This window comes from Anguilla anguilla, chromosome 4 (assembly GCF_013347855.1).
Source record: "Anguilla anguilla isolate fAngAng1 chromosome 4, fAngAng1.pri, whole genome shotgun sequence".
Classification (NCBI taxonomy): Eukaryota; Metazoa; Chordata; class Actinopteri; order Anguilliformes; family Anguillidae; genus Anguilla; species Anguilla anguilla.
Genome location: NC_049204.1, coordinates 23,573,723 through 23,598,149, shown reverse-complemented (window position 1 = coordinate 23,598,149; position 24,427 = coordinate 23,573,723). Strand labels below are relative to the sequence as shown.

The 24,427-nt window shown below is 39.3% G+C and overlaps 1 protein-coding gene across 1 annotated transcript; it reads left to right on the top strand.

The window, feature by feature from the left end:
- Positions 1-19,347: 19,347 nt before the first annotated feature.
- Positions 19,348-24,392, top strand: vmac (vimentin type intermediate filament associated coiled-coil protein). The gene is made up of 2 exons (XM_035415552.1): positions 19,348-20,193; positions 20,732-24,392. The coding sequence occupies exons 1-2, from the start codon at positions 20,003-20,005 to the stop codon at positions 21,081-21,083; spliced, it is 543 nt and encodes a 180-aa protein (XP_035271443.1). The 5' UTR covers positions 19,348-20,002; the 3' UTR covers positions 21,084-24,392.
- The last annotated feature ends 35 nt before the right edge of the window (positions 24,393-24,427 follow it).

The window sequence follows — 24,427 nt, the reverse complement described above, 5'->3', positions numbered from 1 at the left end:
AATGTCCTCATTAGTTCCTGACTAGTTGGTCACTCTCGTCGTTGTTGTCATTTATACTTTTGTCGTTGTAGTAGTTGGCGGTTATTGTGGCGGTACTGGTGTTATTGTTCTACATTTTTAAACTAAAACTGTGTGCACTGCTTAAATATCATGATGTGATATGTGCCTGTGTTTTGGAAAGCTAGTGCCTGTTATTTCTTGTTATGTTCATCCATGGGTGTATAAAGCATGCAATTAAAGCATTAAGAATACCATCAAGACCAAGGCCAATCTGACAAAACATGGCTTGGCAACATGGAAATGCCACGACTGTGATAAAATGGAGACAAACGCTTTGATTTTGATCCAGCTTGGTTCTCAAGGCTTGTTTGACACTTGAGATTTATCTGCAGTTGTTTATACCGTTGTGATAGACAGCGAAGTGAAATATGGCGATCATGTTAACTTCTCAGCCGGAGATTTGTGCAGCTGCAGTCCTGGTCCTGAGCCCAGTCTTTAAACAGAACAGGGCCCTGAAAGATGATCTATGCTAAAGCCATCTCGAAATGCATACTCTGCCTTCATTATCAACAAATCTATTTGTGCCTGGGTTTTGTCAAATATAACTTTTTACAATAACATCAATACAATACAAGAATCGTATTCATTTATTTATTTATCATGGATATAGATACCCATTACCTTTGTTTTAAGTCTTTTCATTGGGATCATTATTGTGGATTTGAGATGTGAATTTCATTATATATAGTTGTGAAAAGTTGCGAAACTGTATATTATTTTTTTTATTTCATTTTGCAATGAATAGTAATCTGTAATTTCAGTAACTGTTGTCTTTGTATAATAAACCACACAGAAATGATACCTATTTATTCATTATTACACTGAAATACATATAATTCATTTTTCCCTGAAAGTATGTAGGAATATGGGCATTTAAGCCAGAAGCACAGACAATATGGCAGTTTGCATTCAAACAGGTTCCCCAAAGAAAATCCACAAGAAGACAATACACAGTAGTTTCCTCATTATAAAGGCTCTCATAGGAGAAAATGAAAAAACCCTTCCTGGATAAATTATCACATATTTCACATTTGGTTACATTGCAGAATGGAGATGTTTTATGTCTGTCAAAGTGTAATTTACCATTTGGCATAGGAGATATTCAATTTAGTGGTATTTATAGCACTGAGGGTTCCTTTTAGTAAGGCAGTTCGACTAACAAGAACGTTAACCAACTCCACTTAGGGTGACAGTGTTTACGTCAAATGAAGACACAACACATAGTTTTTGAATTTATGTTTGGAGTAGACCGTATAAAAGTGATGGAGAATCTGGAATGAAAACTAGGCTATAAAAGTAGGTCATTTTCTGGAGATGTATCATTTAATTGGAAATATATAGCCATGTGAATCTTAAAATGAAGACATAAAATTGGCTGCGGGAGATATCTGCAAAACAGGGATTAAAACTTAGGGGTTAGGTGTTACTCCACGGTCCCTTATAAATCAGTGAGAATAAATATGAATGCTTGTACAGGTAAACGACATAGCCAGTTGTTCCCTTCACAAGACTGAATGCTGTGTAGACAGAGGGAAAGGTGTCCTGTCTAGGGCTGGCTTACAGGTGCCTCAAAAAGACTCTCTCTCAGATACAACAGCTGTAGTATCACTCCAGAGATATGCAGAGTGCCCTTGTTTATTCTCTCTCTCTCTCTCTCTCGCTCTCTCTTTCTCTCTGCACTAGGGTTACTGTATGTATTGGGTTCCTCATGCTCAGCACTCAGTAAATAATTCATCAGTAGAATGCTCTTGGTGTGGGGAGAGAGAGCAGAATTGCATGTTTGTGAAATTCTGCTCTCCTTGTGTTTTTGTTACTGCTCCTATTAGAAATAAATGTAGAAGAGTTACAGAATTATTTTTACGATGTTTATTATTTTATGGTATTTCTCATTGTGATACAGAACAACTAATAAAAGTTATCCTACAATCTGAGTTAAAGTGCACTTGTCTTTTATTTCCTTAATCAAGGATAAATATAGTAGATCTTAAGCCTCTTGTCTCATACAAAAGAAACTGATACTAAAAACCAGACAAAACAAACTTATCTGTTTACTGTTTCTGAGGGAAACAATGAATCATGTTCATCACAGTAATAAAGAGTTTCAGCAAGTTGTGTTTAGACTATTATAACTATGGTTTCTACCCAGTGATTTTATTTAATTTTTCTTTGTTATCTTTGCGGCAATAATACTCCATTATTTCTCAATAAATTCCACACTAGTCATCAAGCTGTTTATATTTCGGGTCTTTGATGTTTATCTTGAGAAGAGGAGGATTGTGTCTCAGTGCTGGAGCTGGTCCCTTTGCTGGGTGGTGATTGGATGCCTGTGAGCAAGACCAGGCTCTCTGAAGCCTCATAGAGGTTGCAAGGCTTTGAGCTGCGATTAGAACATGTGACCAAAGCAGCTGAGCAGGCTGCTTGGCTCCCACCTCTTGCCTCTGTGTTTCAAAAAGATTATTTTCAAAATGCAAAGATGTTTACAGTGTACCATGAATAATAATATGGATATATTGCACTGAAACTGAGAAGCTGCACAATGAAAAAACAAGGGCCACTATTTTTATTGGAATCTCACTATAAAAATACTATGACGTGCCCTGTGATGGTCAGTGGCATTCATTCAGCTAGTTACACGTTTATTTACAATTATTTACTTATTTACTAGTTAGTTACATTTTTTGCTTTATTCATATGGTAAGTGAATATAACATACGCTCATTCTCTCTCTCAATCTGTCATTCTCTCTCTCTTTCTCTCTCTCTCTCTGTCTCTCACACACACACACACAAAATCCAAGGGATTAAATGTTGATACATTTCTTTCCATGTTGTGGCATCAGATGCATCTGCCCCTGGGAGATGGGCTGCTTGGTGTCTGACAGGTGTTGCATCGTGTCATTTCCTGGATCCTGCTGCCAAGGTCAGTGCTATTTAACCTGTGGAAGACGGGGCTTTAGAGATTCAGCAGTCCATGGGTGAACTTGTATGAATGGCATATATCAGATAGCAGTGCTGTTCAGTTGACCACATCGCCCCTGACAGTTTGTATGTGCTGACAGACAGGTGCAGCTTAAAATCCAGAGGCTCAATGAAGCCTTCAAAGGGGTCTACTGACATGAATAGCTTAAACTCCCCTATGTATGTGTTTTCTCATCTTTCATCACTTCCCTCTCAGGCTTTGATGTATAAGCTGTTGACTTTGATCGAATGTGGGTATTTTCATCTTGTATTTGTTTGTTTTTTTATTATTTATGTATTTATTTTAACATTTTTGAATATTGTCTCCAGTTTCCCAGAGAGACTGGCATGCTCACAGTCCCTATGTTTGGACACTTGCTGACCAGTGCAAGAGTATGCTTCAAAGAATAGATGTTTTGCCATTGTTGTGTCATTACTGAGGAATTGACATCAGTGAAGTTGACATGTTTGCTTACTATAGGCTCCTGGAAGGCCTTTACACTGAGTGGCACAGATTTTTAAAATGCATTATTTATGTCATGCCATATGTCAAACCAGCCAAACTTGACAGATGTAAAGATTTCCTCATTTGATAGAAAATAATTATTGTTATTTATGTTACTCAAATCCTCACATACATATCTGAAATTTTGACATCACCACAAACACGCGCACACAAATATTATGAAAGTTATAGATATGATATACAGTATATACACACACACACACACACATATACATATATATTGCTTTTAAAATAAATATTTTGCACACAATGCAGGGCTGAACATTCAATTCTCATCCTAATTTGGAATATCAAATTAATTTTTTGTTGCCGGGTTCATGCACAATCTCCACTGCCGATTCGGGAGAGTGAATACATCTCCTCTGAAACACGTCGTGTCACCAGCCTGCTTCTTTGCACATCACAGCCCACAGCCAAGCTCGCATAAAGTTCAGTCTCCATCGCAAATGTGGCTTTTGGCATGTAGTCAGTGGACACCCTTTTGACCTGTGAGGGTCACTAGAGAGCAGGGAAACAGACTGAATCCGTACACTGGAAAATGCGATAGCCTTATGGGGCTACTGGCTACAGCCGGCACTGGTGCGGTCTGGATTCGATCCGACACCGTGGGGCTTATTTATTCACAATAGCGTGATGCCATAGTCAAATGAGCCACCCAGCAGCACAGTTGTGACATGCTTATCGTGTATTATTCATTCACTCATTCATTCAATTCATAAAACAATGTTCCATCATCTAGGCTCATATAACTTTAAAATGTAAGAAAATATAGAATAGAAACATAATTTTATAATTTAACGATCATGATATTTGTTCCAATGAATGAAAAAAAAACATTTATGCAATTTTTGACAAGTAGGGTTAAAAAGAAGCCAGATAACATCACCTATTAGGCAAAATATGGGTTGTTAGGAAGACATAGGAACCAAGTAATAAACTGAAGGTAGTAAAATAACAAAAATTGAAAGCTCAAAAAGAGAGAAGGGAAATATATGGATAAAATAGGAGTGATGTTTTTATCTTTAGGAACTTTGAAAGCCGATAAGAGATTGCACTGTTCAAGAGAGGTAGTTCTCCAGAAGAGCATTATCTCAGCCAAGAAGGGAGAGTATTATGTCACAAGAGATTATCAAAAATAGAAAGAGTGCTAAAAGGTTTTTAAATAAGCAAGTGCCTTGATGCAAATTTGACCATCCATACATTTTTGCAGACAACTGAGCAATGACGTTTGATGGAAAACATTGCAACAGACAGCATACAAGCTGAGCAGAAGGCTTCTGTATTAGGTAGAACCCAAATATTGCAGGAATTAAGCTTCTTGCATCATATTGTCCCCAGATGGCAGAATCAGTTCTCAAAGTGGATTTCCTTTTGTTTTTTCTCACGTTTTCTTACATAATTCCCCCAGCGTAACATGGCCTGCCACAGGTTGTAAACATCTTTTCTTAGTATCGGTTCATTGACTATTGATAGGTTTTCTATTTTGAGGCAAGCAGTTTTCAAGAAACATATAGTCACTCTTGAGTTGGTGAACATAAATGCATACACTGTTCTCCATTTGGAATCATGGAAACAATTACATAATGGATGTTGAGGGAAAGTGCATGCACTGCTGTGTGGAAATTGTATATGTGCTAGAATTGTTTGGTTACTGATGTAATTCAAAGCAAACTCCAAGGACGTACAAACACAGCCATAGCTTAATCATCTGTAAATTTGTCAGACCAAATTAAGTGCCATTAGTGGTCTTTGGGTGGGCCTCCATTGCACACCCAAATTCTAGTTGGCAGGAAGAGATGAAGAACGAGAAAGGCGTATCTGTAGTCGTATTTGTTTCTCAAAGCGTTAGTTATAGAATGGACTTTAACGCTGCTCTCCCAAGGTCATTTAACTGCAGGAATCTGACCTCTGGCTTGGCCTGGATGTCAGGGAGACAGGGGTCTCTGGCAGCAGAGGATGGAAATAGGAGCTAATCATCCCCGCCATCAGCCCTTAGTAAAAATATACAGGGGATGCAAACCGAGTGGAGCGAGAGACACAGTTCGCCCAGAAACCAGAGGTACTGTGAAACTTCACTGATCCTGAATGGCCACTGAGAGGAGAGGTTAAGGAAAGAGGCCTACCTGTCAAAAAAAAAAAAAGGTTTGGCCGCAAATGTTTGGACTGTCTCCACCACACTGCTTCTTAATTGTCTGTCAAATAAACATCTCAGGAAGCAGCGGGCAAAGATAAAGTGACACACCAGGGAAACTAAATGGAGTCCACCCAAGATACAAATGGCCACCATGTGGTACTATTTGTAAAGACTCGTGCACTTCAAAAAAAGGTTTTCTCTGCGGAGCAATGGATGATTTTGCGGTTTTTTCTCAGTGTAAGAGCCAAAATGTCTCACTAAAAGAATTGCTTCATGAAATTCCCACAGGGAAAGAGTACTGAAACCCTATTATTGCCAGAAGTTGTTTTATTGTGGGAAATTTCCAAATGCATGGTAAGTGATAGAGAGTGATGTTACACTCCATCAGTCTCCCATCCTGGGACAATCCACAGTTTTAGCCCTCCCTGATGTCTCCCTTCTCTTTTCCTTATGAACAGATTCACACAGTCCTCCGCACTCAGACGCAGGGCCATGTGTTTGTATGAGGTCGTGACCCTTAAGGACAGCATTTTCAGGCTGAATGATAGGTGCGTGGAAGCATTTACTGCTCTGAGCACCATGGCATCATTAATCACCGGCCACTGCGGAACCCTTCTGGCACCGAGATCTGATCTGAGGCAACGGTTCTCTCCAGAATCTTCATTTCCACTTAAATGGAATGTGCATGGATGTTTTGCCTCTGCACAGATGCAGGAACCACGCTGTGGTCTCAGGGCTTGTGCATCGGGCTTTGGAATTCCAGAGACACTTATCACTCCCTTCACCTGCCGACAATGTCAAGGGGGAAAAAAGCAAGGAATTCTTTTTTAGCCGTAGATTCCATATTCTGATGCAATCAACATTCAAAGAAATGATGGGCATATGTAGCATGTTTGCTGACATGCAGGATCTGCTTTAAGGCATTACATTCAGGCCAAGAAGAGGAGTTGCACTCTTCTCTAAAGGGAGAAAGGGGGATTTCTGTCTACCATGGGTGAGGAAATAATCTGTTACGGCAGTGAACATACGCTACAGATTGCTGGACAGCTTCTCCTCTGTGGGTGGTTTGGCATTTGTTAATGGTCTGCCTTTGCTGACAGTCACTAGATTCTCTGCTAAGTCCATTCATCCATCCATCCATTATCTATACCCGCTTATACTGGTCAGGGTCACAGGGGGTGCTGGAGTCTATCCCAGTGTGCACTGGGCGAGAGGCGGGAATACACCCTAGATAGGTCACCAATCTATCACACTCTCTGCAAAGTCTTTCTGGAATATGGCACACAAACCTAAACAATCAAATTTGATAAGAAATTTATCTGATAACAAATTTGGACTCTCCTGGTGCCACAAATTCTGTCTGTTTGATGGCCTCCCTGATATGACTGATCATCTACAATATGAGTGTACTGCCACACATCAGCTGTGCTCCCAAATTAACTTTTTTCTGCTTTCTGCCTGTGTTCTCCTTCGTATCTATCTCACTTTAAAATCTGACTGAATGATTCTAAAGTCAATCTGCACAGAGCAGTGATCTTCATTCGCGGTGCTGGCGGGCTGCAGGCTCTTCTGGCTTTTGTTGTTACTCGGCACTTAATTAGTAAATTACTCAGAAGGTTCCAGCTGATGGGGGTAGATGCACATCATAGTTGCCATTTCACTGTAGCCAGGGGAACTGGTTTCTCTCTAGCATTGAGTTCTTCCTGTAGATGTGGCACAATTTTACAATGGTTGCTTTTGCTAGACATCCCAAGATATTTGTCTACTGCCTCTTGATTTTTCTGGGCTTCTCCTGTTAACATTACTGCTCATCAGTTGGACCCTTCTGAGTGTCAATATGGTTTCAAAGTAACTGTGATTGTAGAGAGAAGGTAGCTTTTAACAAGTGACTTTTAACTATTGTGGAGATGGACTTCCAAGTGAGGGCGCCTGCTCGCAATAGTCACATTCACAAGCGTTCATTATCTAATGCCTCAGTAAGGGCATGGACAACACAGAATGTGTTATCCAAAGCGACGTTTTTTTTTGTACGTCGCTTTGGATAAAAGTGTCTGCCAAATGAATGTAATGTAATGTAATGTAACAGCAACTTCACTCCTTTATCTAGCAAGCCTTTCTAATGACTTAGCAGGAAAAAAGGAGTGATTTGCAGTTTTTACAGGCTTTGAATTCTGTATTGATTTGTCTTCCTTGGTTTAATTTACCCTTACAAAGTTAATTATAAAAAGTGAAGAAACAGCATGCACATTTTTAATCATTTCAGCTGCATATGATTATCTGTGATTTTTTCCTTAACAATTAACACAGCATCTGATGCTCTAGTGAGTGCCTGTACCTGATTTGCACAGTTATTTCCCTTGACTGAGAATGCTTCAAAACAAAATAAAGTCCCCAAAAAAAACATGGCAACCAGAGAAGAGGGGGGGGGGCAGCCACTACCTCTGCAAGTTCAGCTAAAACAAATTAATCAATTAGTTCTAGAGGACCCTACTTCTCTCTGGAAAGCCCCCCCCCCCCCCCCCGTGCAAGTCAGCATCAACCAATGTGCGTCAGAGAGAAATCAATAGAATCCATCACTCTAATCTACCAGAACAACTCCAGGACAGGCTGTGCTATAAATCCAGCAAACCAGGCACTGAAGAGGCATTCTTGCTGAGTGCCGGAGGTGCTACGCCCTCATTGTGTTCATGATGCTCCCTGACTGACATGAGGATATGCTGGTTTGGCATTTTGGGGCCTCACTGGGAGTCCTGTGGCAGGCGGTGGGAATATCTCTAATATCAGTGTTCGCTAAAAGCTTCCCCTTTGGTTCGAAGAGACAGTGTGTGGGGTAAAAAAGCACTCAGCAGCTTCCAGGGATGTTGTTTGCTTTTACTAGCTTTTGGGATGGAGTTTACAAGACCACTGAGGGATCTGGACTCTCATATGATGTCAAGCTTCCTCCTCACGCAAGCATCCAGGGCCACTCAGAATGTCAAATGTAGTTTTGTCTTCAAATTTTTTTTATTTTATTTTTCTTTTGCTAAATGTGATTTACAGTGCATTTATTTTTCTGTTTTTGCTTTTGTGGGAAAGGAGATTGTTAGGTCAATTTCCATTGAGATCATTCTGTGCAATAAAATATAGACCAGCCCAATGCCTATTAATGGCATGCATGTTTAGATACTATAGCCCAACCATACAGTAAAATGACTGAAATAAACTCAAAAGTATTGATAGGAACTAAGCTCTGAACAAACATGGATATCGTAAGTATGAAGGTCACTTTCAAATGTGCCAGGGTGACAGAGTGACAAAGAGAGCGGAGTGGCAGCTTGTTATCTCTCCATTTGACAGAGAGACAGTAAGAGCTATTAATACCAGGCCCTATTATTGACCCCTGCATGCTGCATCCTGAGGTGTCTGCCTCTCTGGACATTCATGGCAACAGTGTGATACTAAATATGTGGAAAGGACTCTGCAGGCATGATAAAGCCTCTTTGCAATATTTCCCTTCACCATCTCTTAACTGTCCATGCATGTCACTCAAAACTGGTATTTAAGACAACTCCAAGGCATGTAACATAGATCATAGATTTTATGAAGTGCAGAATGAAATACTTGGAAAAAGAGTATTGGAATAAGTCTACCCCTACACATTGTTCATAAATCATGCACCGCAAGCATCAATAATTGTTATTATTGCCTCATATTGATTTGACCCTGGCTCCAGAACTATAATTGTCATTTACAGTCTTCTCAATCCTTTCCTCCCAGGAATATATTAAAATTCTAGACATTTCCCATGTCAACTGTATAAAAGATTTATGTTGCAATAGTTATTTAAGAATATAAAAATGGGACATTGCTAGAGCAAACGCCTACTGTAATTTATACTTCCACCATTGCTTCTTTGGGATTCATTACAAAATCAGATAAGAACTTCGTCAGCTCAGAAAATGAATTTCTGCATCTACAAGAAATTACTTTTTTCTTTCCTGGAAGCTATTGTAATTTTAACAGGTTAAAGCACCAAAACTGGGCTCTGAATACTTTTTTCCAAAATGAATAAATTCTCCTAGTAATGTCACTGAAAAGGGAAGCGTTTACTCCATATGCCGCTAAGGCTATTCACAATTCCCAGGTTCTTGGAATTTTTTCTAGAAATGAGGAAAAATCCATGTTGTCACTGTAATGATTTCTGGTCCTGAATCCTAAGCAAAGGAAATACTTTGTCAGAGGATATGGATATGAGCACACTGCTGCCCTCGAGCTGTCTTTCTTGGTATCTCAGAGCTCAAACAGAGAAATATAATGCAATCAAATGAATGGTAGAAAACAATGATGCAGTATACCGATGAGCCTGTTCACCTTTTAATGCCATTTTAAGACTGTACGAACCAGCTGGAATAATAACATTATATACTATCACTTTATTTTAATATATTATTTGTGAAGTAAGTATGGGCATTGCCTGTGATGGACTGTGCACTGATCACCAAAAATTCAAGCAAAATATTAAGCACCGTTAACATAGTTCATATTAGCTTACATCATGTTTAGTGCTGAATACATGCCATGATCAAAAATCTTAGATGGATAGCAATATCAATTTGTTCCTTCAAGGCAATCAAAATAAAGTACAATCTTTCTGCCGTAAACATCTTGGTGTTTTAGTGACTAATATAAAGAAAGGCTCTTGTCTCTAACTTGATTCAAAATTTATGAGAGGGCTGTCTTCCTAGGAGCAAATGGTTTCTCACATGATATATTTATCGAAACCTCATGTCAGGTCTGAATCTGATTCAAGTGCAATGCATTGGGTTCCTGGCGCAGTCATTCTATAAATTACGTGATCCTGAAAAATTACTGGACCCACCCGTCAAAGGCTGAGAAAGGATAGTGGCCTTTCCCAGTGGTCTTATTAATACTGCAGATTAGGTGTTTATGGGCAAGAATGTTCTAATGGATACTGAGTAAAAGGCAAGGATTATACACATCTGCTTCAGGATACTGAACATTTAATCCCTGAATTAAATTTAATTCAATTTAGTATATCTAGACAAAAAGTTAATTTTGTCTGGATATTATTGGCTTCCTGAAATGGATGTCAGAATCTGTCTGTTTAAGGTTTTTACACTTGTTTTGAAAGGGCATGCCTGACAGGCAGTGTATTTTAAATGCTTTCCACCAGACTATAAACCCTGTCTTTGGGAAGTCGAGCATGAGAACTGTTCAAATCAGCCTTGGTGAGCCTGATTGCAAACAGAAGCGGCAGACGATAAATGCAGATTGAGATTTCAGATTGCGCTTTCTATTGCCGTGGCTAATTCATCCTAAGGGGATCAAACTATAGCATGTGGCAGTAAATTAGTAAACTCATTTTGAAGTTATATTGTATCAAATGGGCATACTTGACAGCAACCTCTGATAAACTCTGTAGTCTATACTGGTGCCTGAATTAATATTGACATGCAAACCATCTACATCCCCATGAGTCCCTCTATACCAAAGAAATACAACACAGTATCTGTCTAGATACGTTGAAGAATGATATGCTCCCACACTAGTGAAAGTATGCAAGGTATGCACTTGGCTTTCTGTCTAGGTGGTCTACAAATTTCTTGTGTTTTTCTGTGAAGCAGGTCTGCTTCTCTGCCTACACATGCCATTTATACTGCCATTTAGGCTCCTAGCTCCATTGTGGTTGTATCTGTGAGAATACCTCATTAATAACGTTTCAGTTTTTTTTTTTTGTAGGAATGCCTTCAACATATTGTTCATTTTCAAAGCCAAAGTTTCTCAGAGCCTGCCTGGTGTGGCTTAGCTGCTCGTCTTCTGAGGAAGTCCATCTGTTTCACCGGAACAATGCTGCTCAGACAGGAATGTAACTGGAACACTTGTGATGATCTTGTCTGCACCCTTTCGTGTGTAGGTACTATCTTGTTTTGGAATGCTGGTGCCAGCATCTTTCATGTAAAGCAAACGAAAAAAGTCGCTATGTTAAGCTTGGAACAAATGAATAATACTTACTTATCTTTGAATATGTTTATGTATGCCATCATGAGTCCCACAGTACTCTTTAGAACAAACACAAAGTGGCTGACTGCATGGATGATTGCATACTGTTTATTGGTCCGTCACATTTCCTATGGGAATTTACTCAATTTAAGCTCTGGGTTCTCCTAACAGACAGAACACTGTGTATGTGGATCATTTCCCATGTTGTATCAAAAGTCAGTGGTTTCCAGTTGGAAAACCTCCATGAGTTCCCATACTGGGAAGATCACAATGGGAGCACAGGCCTTACCCCTGCTTTGCCCCAGTTAGGAGAATTAAGACCCATGCTGCAGTGGTAAAAATAGGTGGGTAAACCCTGGGGTACCCGGCTGATGCATCTGCCTTCGCGCACCCAATAATAAAACCACTATTACGTTCAACATAATGGAATTAATTAAGCTAAAATTGAATCGAATGCCTTCTTACTGCTGCTCATGGTAGCTCATTTCACGGTGCTAACGTTACCTCAAGCTATTCAGATAGCTACATTAGGTGGGGTAATTTGCATTAAATCTTGCATTGTATGCCTATAAGACACCACCATTCACCAGAAGCATGTGTTTTATTTCTTCTGTGAGTTCTGAAACATGTTGCTCTGGTGGCACGGGGTTACATTTGGTCAACAGGTGATTACATCAGCTACTCCTGATAACCTTGCTAAAGAGATATGGCCCACAGAGATAAGCAATCTCAGACATGCAGTCAGTGGCCATCAAATAAAACAGAGATACAAATGAAAAGATCTTCATGGGTGAGAAAAGAAACAATACGTTCAGAAGTGTATAATCTATTCTGATCCAAGCAATGTGCAGGGTATGTACTGTATCCCTTAACATACGTACTGTACCTTAATGTGCATCATGTAATTTCCTTTTGGCATCATGGTGGAAAACATTGGCAAACATTTGCATCCATTAATTTTCATCCATTCCACACAGTCATTTGTAATGTGCTGTGAACTGCTGATCAATTTTTTTTACCCCTCTAATTTTATCCACTGTTCAAGTTCATCGGAAGGGAGAGGCTCCAGAGGAAGTGAGCTGGTTAATTTATTGCCATTGACCTTGGCATGATTGCATTAGCTAATTCACAAGGTGTTCATCCATCAAAATTGCTAAAGTGACAGTGAGAAAGTGCCTGGAAAGAGACAGATTAATGTGCACTGAGGGACAGCTGAGTGAAAGGACGCCTCGCACTCATCACCTAATTCAGTTACTGGCTTCCGCACAGCTCTCTTTGAGACACACAACCAGCAAGGGATCTTTACCGCATGCATTACACCCACTCATTAACAGATGAAATCGGAGACTTTGGTTCTCCCTTCTCATCTCCCTGGCCTGAAACTCTCTGACGTTAAGATGGGGATGAAGCTGCGACCGTGAAGCTGTGCACCTGAGAGAAGGGCCTTCACTGGCAGTCACTTGGAATAGAATGTCATATTCTTTGGGAAGTAGTGACCATGAATATTCCTTACTGTGTGCTTTGTCCCGGGCAAGATTTTTTTGGAGCAGTTCCATGCGCATGCCCTCCTTACTGGGTACCCTTTCTGCCCATGCTTCCAGGGGTCTCCTGGCCTTGCTCTCCTCCTAGGCCCGTGTGGCTCATAGATCCTTGGCTGATTTCTGGAGCTGTTTGAAATGGCTGAGCAGCAAGGTGACATCCAGAAAAGGCTGTTACCGGAGTAATTACCTTGAGTTTTGAATGCCCAAATTTCTTTTTGTCTGTCCCGGTTTAAGTCCCTTGAAGCCAAGTAAAGAGCAGCTGTACTGTGCCTTGTCACCTGGTGCATTTAACATCTTCAGTACAATAGTTTGTAAGTACACCCCAGTGTATGATTTGCTTTATTTGTGTAATGGCACATCAATGAAAGTTTCATGCTATTAATGCTCTCTCCTCCTGCCGGTTGCAGATATTAGCTCATGTTCCCCTTCAGGGGACAGGTGTGGAGAGATCCTTCTTTCCCAGTAAAGTTGTACTGCTGGCCTCCAACGTGTAGCTCTGGCCAGAACACCCCTGTCAGCCCATACTTTCCCAATATGTTACAGGATAAACAAACCTGCTCAAAAACCACCCCACCCCAGGTCAATTATTTCCGATGCATGATCTGACAAGTGTAAAGGATATACTGCCTGTGAGGGATTCATTCTGGGGCTTTCCCAATTTACTGCTGTGAGATGGGAGAGGTATTTGGGGGCCAGCCTGGGTGGCATGGGACTTTGGCTCTCCTATGCCGTTAGTCATCGGTGACTCGCAGACTGGGAATGGCTGCTGATGCCCTCTGAAGGTCAGCACACATTCCACCACTGATCTCACATCCCAATTCACAAGCGTAACTTTCGCGACACAGGACCTGAGCTGGGACCACCGCCAGGGACATGCGCGCAATGCTTCCTGGCTGCCACAGACACTTGCCACTCCAGTGCCTTTGAAAGACAGAATTCCACTAAATGTGGCACATGGTAGTGTTTGATGTTTGGCTATTTTGTGGCCCATAACAATTTAGCATTCCATGTTATGAAATACTGATGTAGTGGTACACTTTGAGAGCAGGCACAGTAGTATAAGTCCAGCTGCACAAGCTCCAGTTACAATCATGTATCAAGTGTTCTTAATTCTTTCATTTGCCATAGTGGAATCTGAGACTCATTAAAGTACACTTTCCAAGTATGACATAATCTTGGCTGCATAAATTGTTTCTGTGCCTTTCTTTTAATAGAAATGATAGCCATGCACATCCTGTGATTTTAAGAGAATGGGACTGCTACTTCATGTTTTCTCAGAGTAATTATGGCAAGTCAATCATTCTAAACATACCACATCAACATATAGATCCATTCATCCATCCACCTATCCATCTATCCTACATCCACCCATCCATCCAAGCAGGAGCTGAGCCAAAAGGCTTGATTTATCAGCCAGTCTTCATTCCAAATCTCACAGAGTAAAATTTCCAGTGTTAACGCCACTAGCAGAGTACATACAAGTCCAATTGGGACCATATGTACTCTGTAAGAGTTAATTTAACACTGAACAAATTAACTGTGAAGCTGTGGGTAATGACCAAAAGCAGCCAAATACAAAATTAAATGTAAAAAAACAATTTGTAAAAACGTAACATACAAGCAGCCAAAATGGGCTTTCTTCGTATGGTGGCAAAGCATACACTCCTTGACAGGGTGAGGAGCTCAGCCACCTGGGAAGAGACCCCAGGGCATTCCCAGGATATGCTGGAGGGATTACATCTCCCAGCTGGCCTGGGATTGCCTAGGGATCTCCCGAGATGAGTTGGAGGAATTTGGTGGGGGCAAGGGAAATCAGGGCTGTTCTGCAAGCCTTGTTGGCACCGCGACACTATCTTGGACAAAGATGTTAGAAAATAGATGTCCACACATGATATACAGCAATGCACACTCACAGTAAAAAAATGTGTGTTCATTTAACTGTAATAGAGTTTTATATGAGTCTGAGAGGGATCAAATGTACTCTATCAGAGTTTGTTTAAGACTGAACATTTTACTGTGCATGTGCAACCAATTTCCCCAATGCCAAAAGCAATAAAAGTTTTTTCATCTATTTATTTGTTAGACTTCTTGTTATGGCTACACCCAAACAGCATACTACACCATGCCCAGGCACAATCTATGTACAGCTACTTTGGGAAGACTGGGGTTTATAGTGTGCTACTAAGTCCACAAAAATGAATAGTACTTTTGTTATACAACTGCATGTAGCATTTAAATTATTGTTCATACTACAGGGTGAACATGACACATGCTATCAAGATAGTGATCAAGTCTGGCATGGTCCCACATCATACAGCAAAATAAAATGCAAAAAAACTATTTGTAAAAACGTAGCATGGAGTAGACAGTGTGTATTATAAAGCATAATAATAAATCGGTATATTTATCCACCCTTAATTCCAGCCAGGCCATCCAAATTTACACATAATGTATCCAGTTGTATACTGAGAGCAGTTATCTCATAGTTCACCAAAAAGTAGTTCACCAAAAAGTAAAGAATTCAATAATAGCTGAAAACAATCCAGCCTAAAGCTGTCACCAGATTGTGAAAGACAAGAGGCATGGATCAGGATCCAGACTAGCAAACTGAATTAAACACAAAATGTACAGAAATGCAATGTTTTAAAAGAGCTATTTATTTATAAATGACAGTTTATGGTAGGAACACACATTAAGATGATGGAAAAACATGGTTTTGGGGACAAGACAACCTACCATCCAGTTCCACATGCATCAAATGAGATAGAATAACGGATGTGATCAAAGACAGCTCTCCAGTGAAAAGCTGATTCATGATAACCTATCAGGATTTTACCCTTTGCATTTTCTTTTGTTTGTGCTTCTTTTAAATTTGCTGCAAATGTAAAGTAACATCAGGCCACTCAAACTATCCCTTTAGCCAATCTTTAAGAACACAAGCCTTTATCAAAATGGGCAGTTTCCCCTTACAGCAAGGCAAGCGTGGATCTCCCATTTCTACATTGTCAGCACTCTTTTCCTACCCACTTTTCCCCGATTCAGATGGTTTGGACTATTTGATCACTGCTTAAATGCGTAGAACATTGCAGGGTGCATACCCTCAGAACATTGCTGCAGGAAGTGAAATGACTATTTGAGCCTTTGGATTCATCACCAAGGTTTTGTGGGTTTGGGCACCGTTTTGCCTTCTATTACCTGACTAAGTTATTATCCAGTCAATCAAGTAAATTTCCAGCTGTATAAAATTTCTGAGTATGTGTAAGATGCACAAAAATGTAAACAGTGGATTTGGGTGTCTGCAAAGCAAGGCCCCCTGATTTTCCACCTCTGGGTCTTTCCGGATGATTCTCTCAATTAAATTAGCTGTGTTTTTTTATGAGCCCAAATTCATTTTGAATCCGTTGCGCTGTCACTAAATCTCTGATGTGTGGACTAACACTGCCCCCATCTGGCAGCTATTTAAATGTTTTTATTTTTTATTATGTTTTTTTTTTTTACATTAGTGAAATGTAAAATGTATTTTTAAATTAGTGGATGAATACTTTATGTGAAATTAATCTCACATTAAAACTTAGTTATACAAACTACAACTTCCACACTCAAAGCTATATGAAAGAGGCCACGCTACGAAAAATAGACAGGCCTGCATTCCTTTTATATTACAAAAACAGTTCACCAGTAACTTGTCTGTTTGCTTTGCAATGGGCAGTGAGTGACAACAGAAAATTGTGAGAATGTTTCAGTGTTATGCCCTACCCAGCAAGTATGAGAAATTGACATACTGGCAGCGAACAGCTAATGAAATGGAACATGAGCCCATTTCTTATGTGCGATTCATTGTTAACCTGTTTTCTTATACTGTTTAATATGTCAGTGTGCAACATTCTATAATGTAAGAAGTTCTCTCTCTCAATTTTGCCAATAATTTATTCTAAAAATTATTTTTCATTATTATTTGAACCAAATAATAAAAATCATATATTTAGGCAAATGTATTAATTAATATACCATGATGAAAAAAATGTGTTGTAAAAGAAGTGCTATGAGGAAGACGAATTAATGAATTGTGACCATTATTAAGGAGTAGGCGATTAAGTGGCATATGAAGCATAAAAATTGTTACTGAATGATAGTATATAGCATATTTAGGTGGCATGGATATTCAGTTTGACAGAGGAAACAATGCCGTCCTTACTGATCATCATAAGGAGATATGAGGAGGCAAAGACATCGGCAAGGGACATCTGCAGTCATTACTGTTCTTGCACTTAGCCGGTAAAAAATCACACTTAGTCTTCCATAACATATTGCTTCGTTTGAACACTGATCTGACTAAAACGTGAATGTGAAACTTTGATTTCCTGCTGTTTCAATACTGTAGTCCACGCACACAGAGCTGTTATGTGGCTACACATTATAGACCAGGGCTGCGTTTCCCTGCTGTAGCTTACGAGTGCCTCAGACCACCCTTTTAAAGGTATACCTTTCATAAGGTATACCTTAGCTAAGGAGACGCTGGGAAACAGCTCGAGACCTAAAGGAAGACCTTAAGGTATACCTTACGACGCACGTAGCGCTAAGGAGACTCTGGGAAACGCAACCCAGATGCGTAGTAAATTACCGCAAAGGTTGTGCTGCATGAGCCGACTTGGGGCAGCAGGGGGCACCAGATCGGAGCCGCTTCTTCCTCTTCTGATAGCGGTAAGGAGAACTGATAGGCGTTTTGCTGCCACCTACAGATAGATACGCGGATTACACGCGGGTCCTGTCCTTTCATCCTAGACATGTGAATATTATAAAGTCCTAAACACAGACATAAGCTTCTTTCTGTCGCATGCTTAATGATCTTCTTTAAGTCTTTTTTTAATTTACGCACGAGCAATGAGCTCAAGCAATGAGACATTAAACTATGTTAACTATTAACTATTGGTGTTTCATCCGGGATATTTTCAGACAGTAATTCATTTTTGTGAAGACACATGAGTCTTTGGTCTTATTCTCAAGAACCATGAATTGCAGGCTGAAACCAGCTCCACCGCAAGAGACATTCAATAAAAAATAAAACAATTCATTTTTTAAATATATATTTTGACCGAGATAACCGTAAACAGAAATCAACTGTAGTCTATCACTTCCATTGATGTGGCACGAATAAAAGCATTTCTGTTTTGTAATAATTTAAAACAAGCTGCATTAACCTGCAGTCTCAGACTAGTGAAATGATCCAGCCGCTCCTTGACAGATAAAAACTACGTCGACAAAGAAGTGTAACAAAACTCTGCATCAACTTAACAAATAGCCTATTATTTAAAAGTATATTTTTAAAGTATGGTCTTTGTGTGCGCTCATTTATGTGGCACATTTTGGTTGTTAAAGCACACTTTCATTCATCGGGGAGATGATAATGATAGATTTCAACAGATTCTAAAAAATCGTAATTCTATTTTAGCTTACCGCGTAGCCTACCCATAGGCCTAAAGTTGTGGACTTTGCTCAGTTAGTCTTGAGGAAATGAAAATAATTAGCTGCTCCGTTTTTCGAGGGCAAGTACAAGGTGTTCGTCATTCAACGGATAAAGGTAGGTTAAGTCATATTATGTTTAAACAACCAAAAAGAAAATAAAATGATGGTCGGCAACTAAATATTTGGATCATGAGTGGTTTGTCCTGTCGGAATCAATTTCCCAAGTGTTTCAAGTCTGCTTTTCACCTACTAAAAATAGACATTTTTCAGCATTAAAAGGGTATGTAGGCCTAGTAGATTCACTGTTTATTTATCGAGTATATCTAAATAAAAGTTAGTTTGATACTTAACTTCGGCCAAAACGTTTGTGAAACAGCGGGCGTCACTGTAACCTTTATTTGCTATCAATGGGTCTTTCTCGTAATGATTAATTTCATTTCTAACAAATTCTGGAGGCTATTGTTTTTATAAACTAGACGAGGATATTACCGTGATAACGTATCGGTCTACGCTATACTACAAATTTATATTGGCAAGTGTTTTCATTAACAGGAGAACGAACGAAGTTAGCAACAATAAGGTAACGTTCCTTTATGCACAAACGGGTGACTTAACAGTCATGCGCAATGTCTTCAGCTACCGTTCTCCAATGTTGCACCGTTCGCACAAGCGCAGAAGGTGCAGAGAAATAAACTGGTCTGTTTCCGGAGTCTGTAATCCACAGGTTTCAAGGAAGCTATCTGAAAAGTTTATTTAGTAATGCAAGTTATCTAAATAGGAAAGTTTATATTTATGTATGTGATGTGAAATCGTAGTTCTGGGTACTTGAATGGAGTATAATGACCATGTTGGTTGTTTTATTTATTTTACCAGTTCCGTGAATGTAAGCTAATGGTAGCTTGGCATCTAACTGGCTGGGTAGCAAACCCACTAGCTAGCGGCGAGTTACGTATTTGTCTTATTTGTGCTCGTTTGTCCACGTCTTTCTTTGCGTGTATATATTGGCTATAGATACTCTGTAAAACGGGCTGATCAGTTTCCAATATTCTCTGCACACGCTGACATCTTGATGTCAGTCTGTCGATATTTCTCGTTTCTGATCGCTGTAGTCATTTAGATGCTCTCTGTATTAAAGCTTTAATTATGAACAGGCGTACTCCAACATGAGATGATAAGCAGACACCCCTGTCAAAATAGCATGCATTGAGTGCTGACGAATTCAATCAAGAGGAGCTTACCATCGACCAAACAAGCTAACGGAATTTCAGAGCAACCGCCTCGGAGAAAGAAGAGAAGTTGTTTGCACGACAGTTCGTGTGACATGTCCTTGCCGTCCCCGGTGCAGATCAAGGAGGCGAACGCGCACCTGGTCGCCGTGCACAGGCGGGTGGCAGAGCTTGAACAGCGCCTGGAGGCTGCGGAGAACACTGTGCGGGAGCAAGCGGAGAGCCTTATCCGAAAAGACGAGCAACTCAGGGCTGCTACACAGGAAATTGCGGAGGTCAAGGATAGGTAGGCAAAGCGGACTTCTGCCTGGAACACAACTGTTACTGAAAAACACCGAACTGACAATTTATTATTAATTGAAGTGATGCTGTAAGGTTGTGATTGAGATCACAGCTGCTGTGTTAGCATGTACTCTTACTTTCCTCATAGCTTTTTCTTACTGTATTGACTGCCATATAAAGCTTTTCACATAGACAGCTGTAACATGAGTCTATATGATTGAGTGCAAGGTTTGTGAGAATTGGGTTTTTATGATGTTATAACTATGTGCATTGAAATAGTGTCAATATGACACTTTTTGGCTCTTTTTTCAAATATTTAGTATATAGTAGCCTACATTATGTGAGGCTTTCTATGATTTTGTGACCTTGTTCATTAAGATTAAAATACACCAGCTGCATGGTGAAAAGTGCATTAATTATAAAATAACTTGGAATAGGTGATTGATATTGAAGTGTTATTTTTATGATTTACATTGTAGCTAGGGGAATACTAATGCTATTACAACATTATTTCTTCATAACTTTTTTTTTTTTTCCAAAAGGGAGATTGCCTATCTGCATGAGAAGTTGTGTAAATCGGAGGAAACCATTCAGAAGTTCCAGAACGTGGTGAAAGAAAGGGATGTCTTGATTGGGCAGCTGCGACACCGCTGCCAACTGCTGGACAATATCTGTAAGAGCCGGCCCTTGCTGGACAGCATGCTGTCGCACATGGCTGAGGCAGAACGATTGGGCCCAGTCATCGGTGCTACTGAGGCCATCAGTTTATCCCTCACTGACGGGGACTCAAACTGCAGTCCCAGCCGCATTGGCAACCACAAGGACTTTTCCCTCAGCGAGGATGACATGGATGACCAAGATGTAGATGATATTGTATTTGGAACTACCGTGTAACACGGTGTGTCAGACCTGAATGTCAGCTTTGAAGGGGTAGTTTTGAACCTTCCGAAAGGTTCGGAGCACCAAAGCAGAGTCTTTCAAGGCCAGATGATGGTCCCTGCTTATTATTGTTTGTTTACCCATCAGCTGTGGTTTACTTTAGGAATAATCAAGTTAAGTTGCAACAGTGTGGATAAACAGAGAGTTGCATGCTGAGAACCTTCTAAAAGGGAAGGGGGTAGTATAACCCAACTGGTGGCATGTTGAAGCAAGTAGAGACCTCCAGTCTTGTACTGAGACTTAAGAATATGACTGAGCTGAGTGAATGAACACACCCTCTAGAAAATTCTGTACATTATAACACTGTTCATTTAATCTGTGGATTCTGTTAGATTTAAAATCTTAAACATAAAAGAATAGACTGACTCCAATTACTTTATGCTTCTATTTCCCATCTTCTATCTAACTCTTGTTGACAGCAAAACTTTAATTAGGTTACATAAAACACTGTAACCTTGAAAGACCAATTGTAGTAACAAAGCTGTAAATATTGTCTGTAAACTGCTAAATGTGGTCTTGGTTAAGCATCTCCCAAATTAAACAGATAATTTTCAGTACATTTAAACATCACTGATCATATGCTTTAAGTACAATTACAAATGAAAATCAACATGTGTTAACAATTTGCTTGTCATATGGTTACCATTTTTAAACAGATAGCCGAAATACTCAAATGCTAGGTTGCACAAATGTTCAAGTTCTTTCTCTTAATTAGAATTTTTTTATTTAAAAAAACCCCTGTAAAATGTACAGTAATTAATGTGAAAATATAATACATAAACAGTTTAACTATAGATACATTCATTTTTAGTCATGCTGTTGATTTAAAAGTTAAACTTAGCTTGAAGCACTTTTCAGGGACTATATTTAAACATTTTAACCTCTCAACTTTAAACGTAAACTTGAACCACTATAATAATGATGGTGATGACGACGATGAATGTAGGGAAGCAGATCCTCTTTATTAAATGTCATGTGCTGCCTGACACAGGAGCTTTACTTCAGCAACTACCATAGGCCTTTTCAGAAGCTGTGATATACGGGTACAGTTTTTAACATTTAGTGACCCTCTTCAGAAACAAAATGGTACCGTGAATTTATTTAGAACAATCCGCTGGACTCTTATGAACATGCTCTTTTCAGGGAGACAAGAACCATTGTTCACCAAAGCTTTAATTTAAAACCAGGTCATCTTTACAGTTGTCTTAAAATAATGGTTAAAAAGAATAATATGTTAATTAAAGATTTCATAAGGAAAGCAAAGCTTTGTCCTTTTTTTGTCTTTGCAACAACAGTATGAGGGATGAGAATGTCCAAATCAGTTTAAAAAGGCAGAAATCCCTCATAAAAAGTTATCTCCTGTTCTAATTAACATGTCTGGCAGTTACAGAATTCAGTTGCTGTTATTTATAGGCACTCAGTGAGGATTTATTTGTTGAGCACAATGATTTAGATGTGATTAGGCTATATGTATAGTGTTAATAGATGTATAAGCGAGAATATAGAAATGTAGTCTGGCTGTATTATTCACATTATTTGTGCCACTTTTTGTACAAATGCATTATGTGCACTCCGCTTTAGTCAAAGCGTTTTTGTGAAATGAAGGTCTGTTTAGTTTTTTTGTGAGATTAATAAGGTGCTCAATGAATAGAATCTTATAACTTTCAAAGTTTATTAAATACAAGCCACATATTAAACAAGAGGACGCATGTCCTATTTTATCTTCTTCAATCAATTTTCAATTTATCTTTGCATCAGTGGGGATGTGGACCAAGCTCTAAGGCAACCACATGGGCCCCGCAGCCGCCCTGCGTGTGAGCTGGGTCTCTGATCACCTGCATCCAGCTTCATGCAGGTGATCCAGCCGGTGAAGTTGCTTCGGTGAAGCAGTCTATGCAAATGATACATTTGCCAGTTTTTCAGCTATAGTATAAACACATGATTTTGCTCAGATGCCACCAGCATAAAGTGGGAGACCAATTAAACATATTTGAATTGGGTTGAAAATGAATTGCTGATGCCTTTTTCTTCAGCTACTGTTTATGTAAAGGAAGCTATTTAATCTTTTTATTCAGCACAGTATGTGGCTTTTTTTCCTAGCCAATGCAGTTTGCTTCATCGTGGCTCAAATTCCACATTGGGAAGCAGAAGGTATCTATTTTCCTGTGGTTTCCGGGCTGTTAGATAATACAGCTGCAGGATAAAGCAAGCACTGACAAAATACCAGTGCGTGTAAAGGTCATTTGTAGAGTTGCCTGTTTTTTTTTTTTGTTTTTTTTTGTTTTTTAGAACAACATTGTATCAACCTTGGGTGTTGTCAATTTTTAGTCTGTTTTGGCAAATATCAAGTATGGTTCCATGTTACCAAGATACTGAATGTGAGTAAAATGTTACTGCCAGTAATGGAGAATGTTTTTTCCAGGTTGTGTTAAAGGACAGGCTAGGTATAATCCCAGGATTAATTTTGTTTGCTACTGCAGTATTTACATTTTTGTGAAGCGAGCTTGCCTCGTAAAATTAACCAAACATGCAATTGCTTTGGATAATCTGATAGAGCAGTATTTGCATTTTCTGTACTTTGTACACTTTTGTTCCAAACCTTACATAGCATTTGAAACATAATTGGGTTCTTTACCAGTGTTTACAATCTCTGAACATCTACATTGAATGATTCCTGGTGCTGCTCATGAGGACACCATTTCGCAATTCACTTAAATTAGTCCAAGACATCAGCCTTCTATGCAAATCTTTTTCTCATTCATATTTTAGGCAAATGATTTTGTTCCATGACATACTGAGGCAACCATGTAGTTCCTATGACTTTGAAGGCAACATTCTCACAAGCACAGGATGTTAGTAATCACTTAACTGTCAAATGGCTGGTTTTTGCTCCTTTTGCCTTAATTCATACAGTGGGAGAGTGTGCAATGTTATACAACCTCCAGATGAAAAAAATAAAAATTTAAGATGGGATTTTTTTTTTTTTTTTTTAACTGATCATGGTTCCGCCAGTGACTGGCCAAATAAAAGTTGGCTTCCAACAGTATATTCACGTTATTGTTCAAATGAAAACAAATCACTTCAACATTCCAGCCCTAATACCGTTAAGCCAAAGCTATACGAGAAAAAAAAGTTCTGTTGATAAATCTGGATAAAGGGTCTGGTATTTTTTCATGCTGAAGACATATCTTTGTCTTTGATATGATTTGTACATGTATTTAACACTGGCTTTAATAATAAAATAAAAAACATTGTGATTCTTTATTTTGTGTGCTTTAAGTCTCTCAAACTTTTCTTGT

Bases quoted from the DNA above. Each gene is read 5' to 3' on its own strand.
- vmac (XM_035415552.1), top strand. From the start codon at position 20,003: ATGTCCTTGCCGTCCCCGGTGCAGATCAAGGAGGCGAACGCGCACCTG. The intron at 20,194-20,731 runs GTAGGCAAAGCG...TTTTTCCAAAAG, and splicing joins ATTGCGGAGGTCAAGGATAG to GGAGATTGCCTATCTGCATG.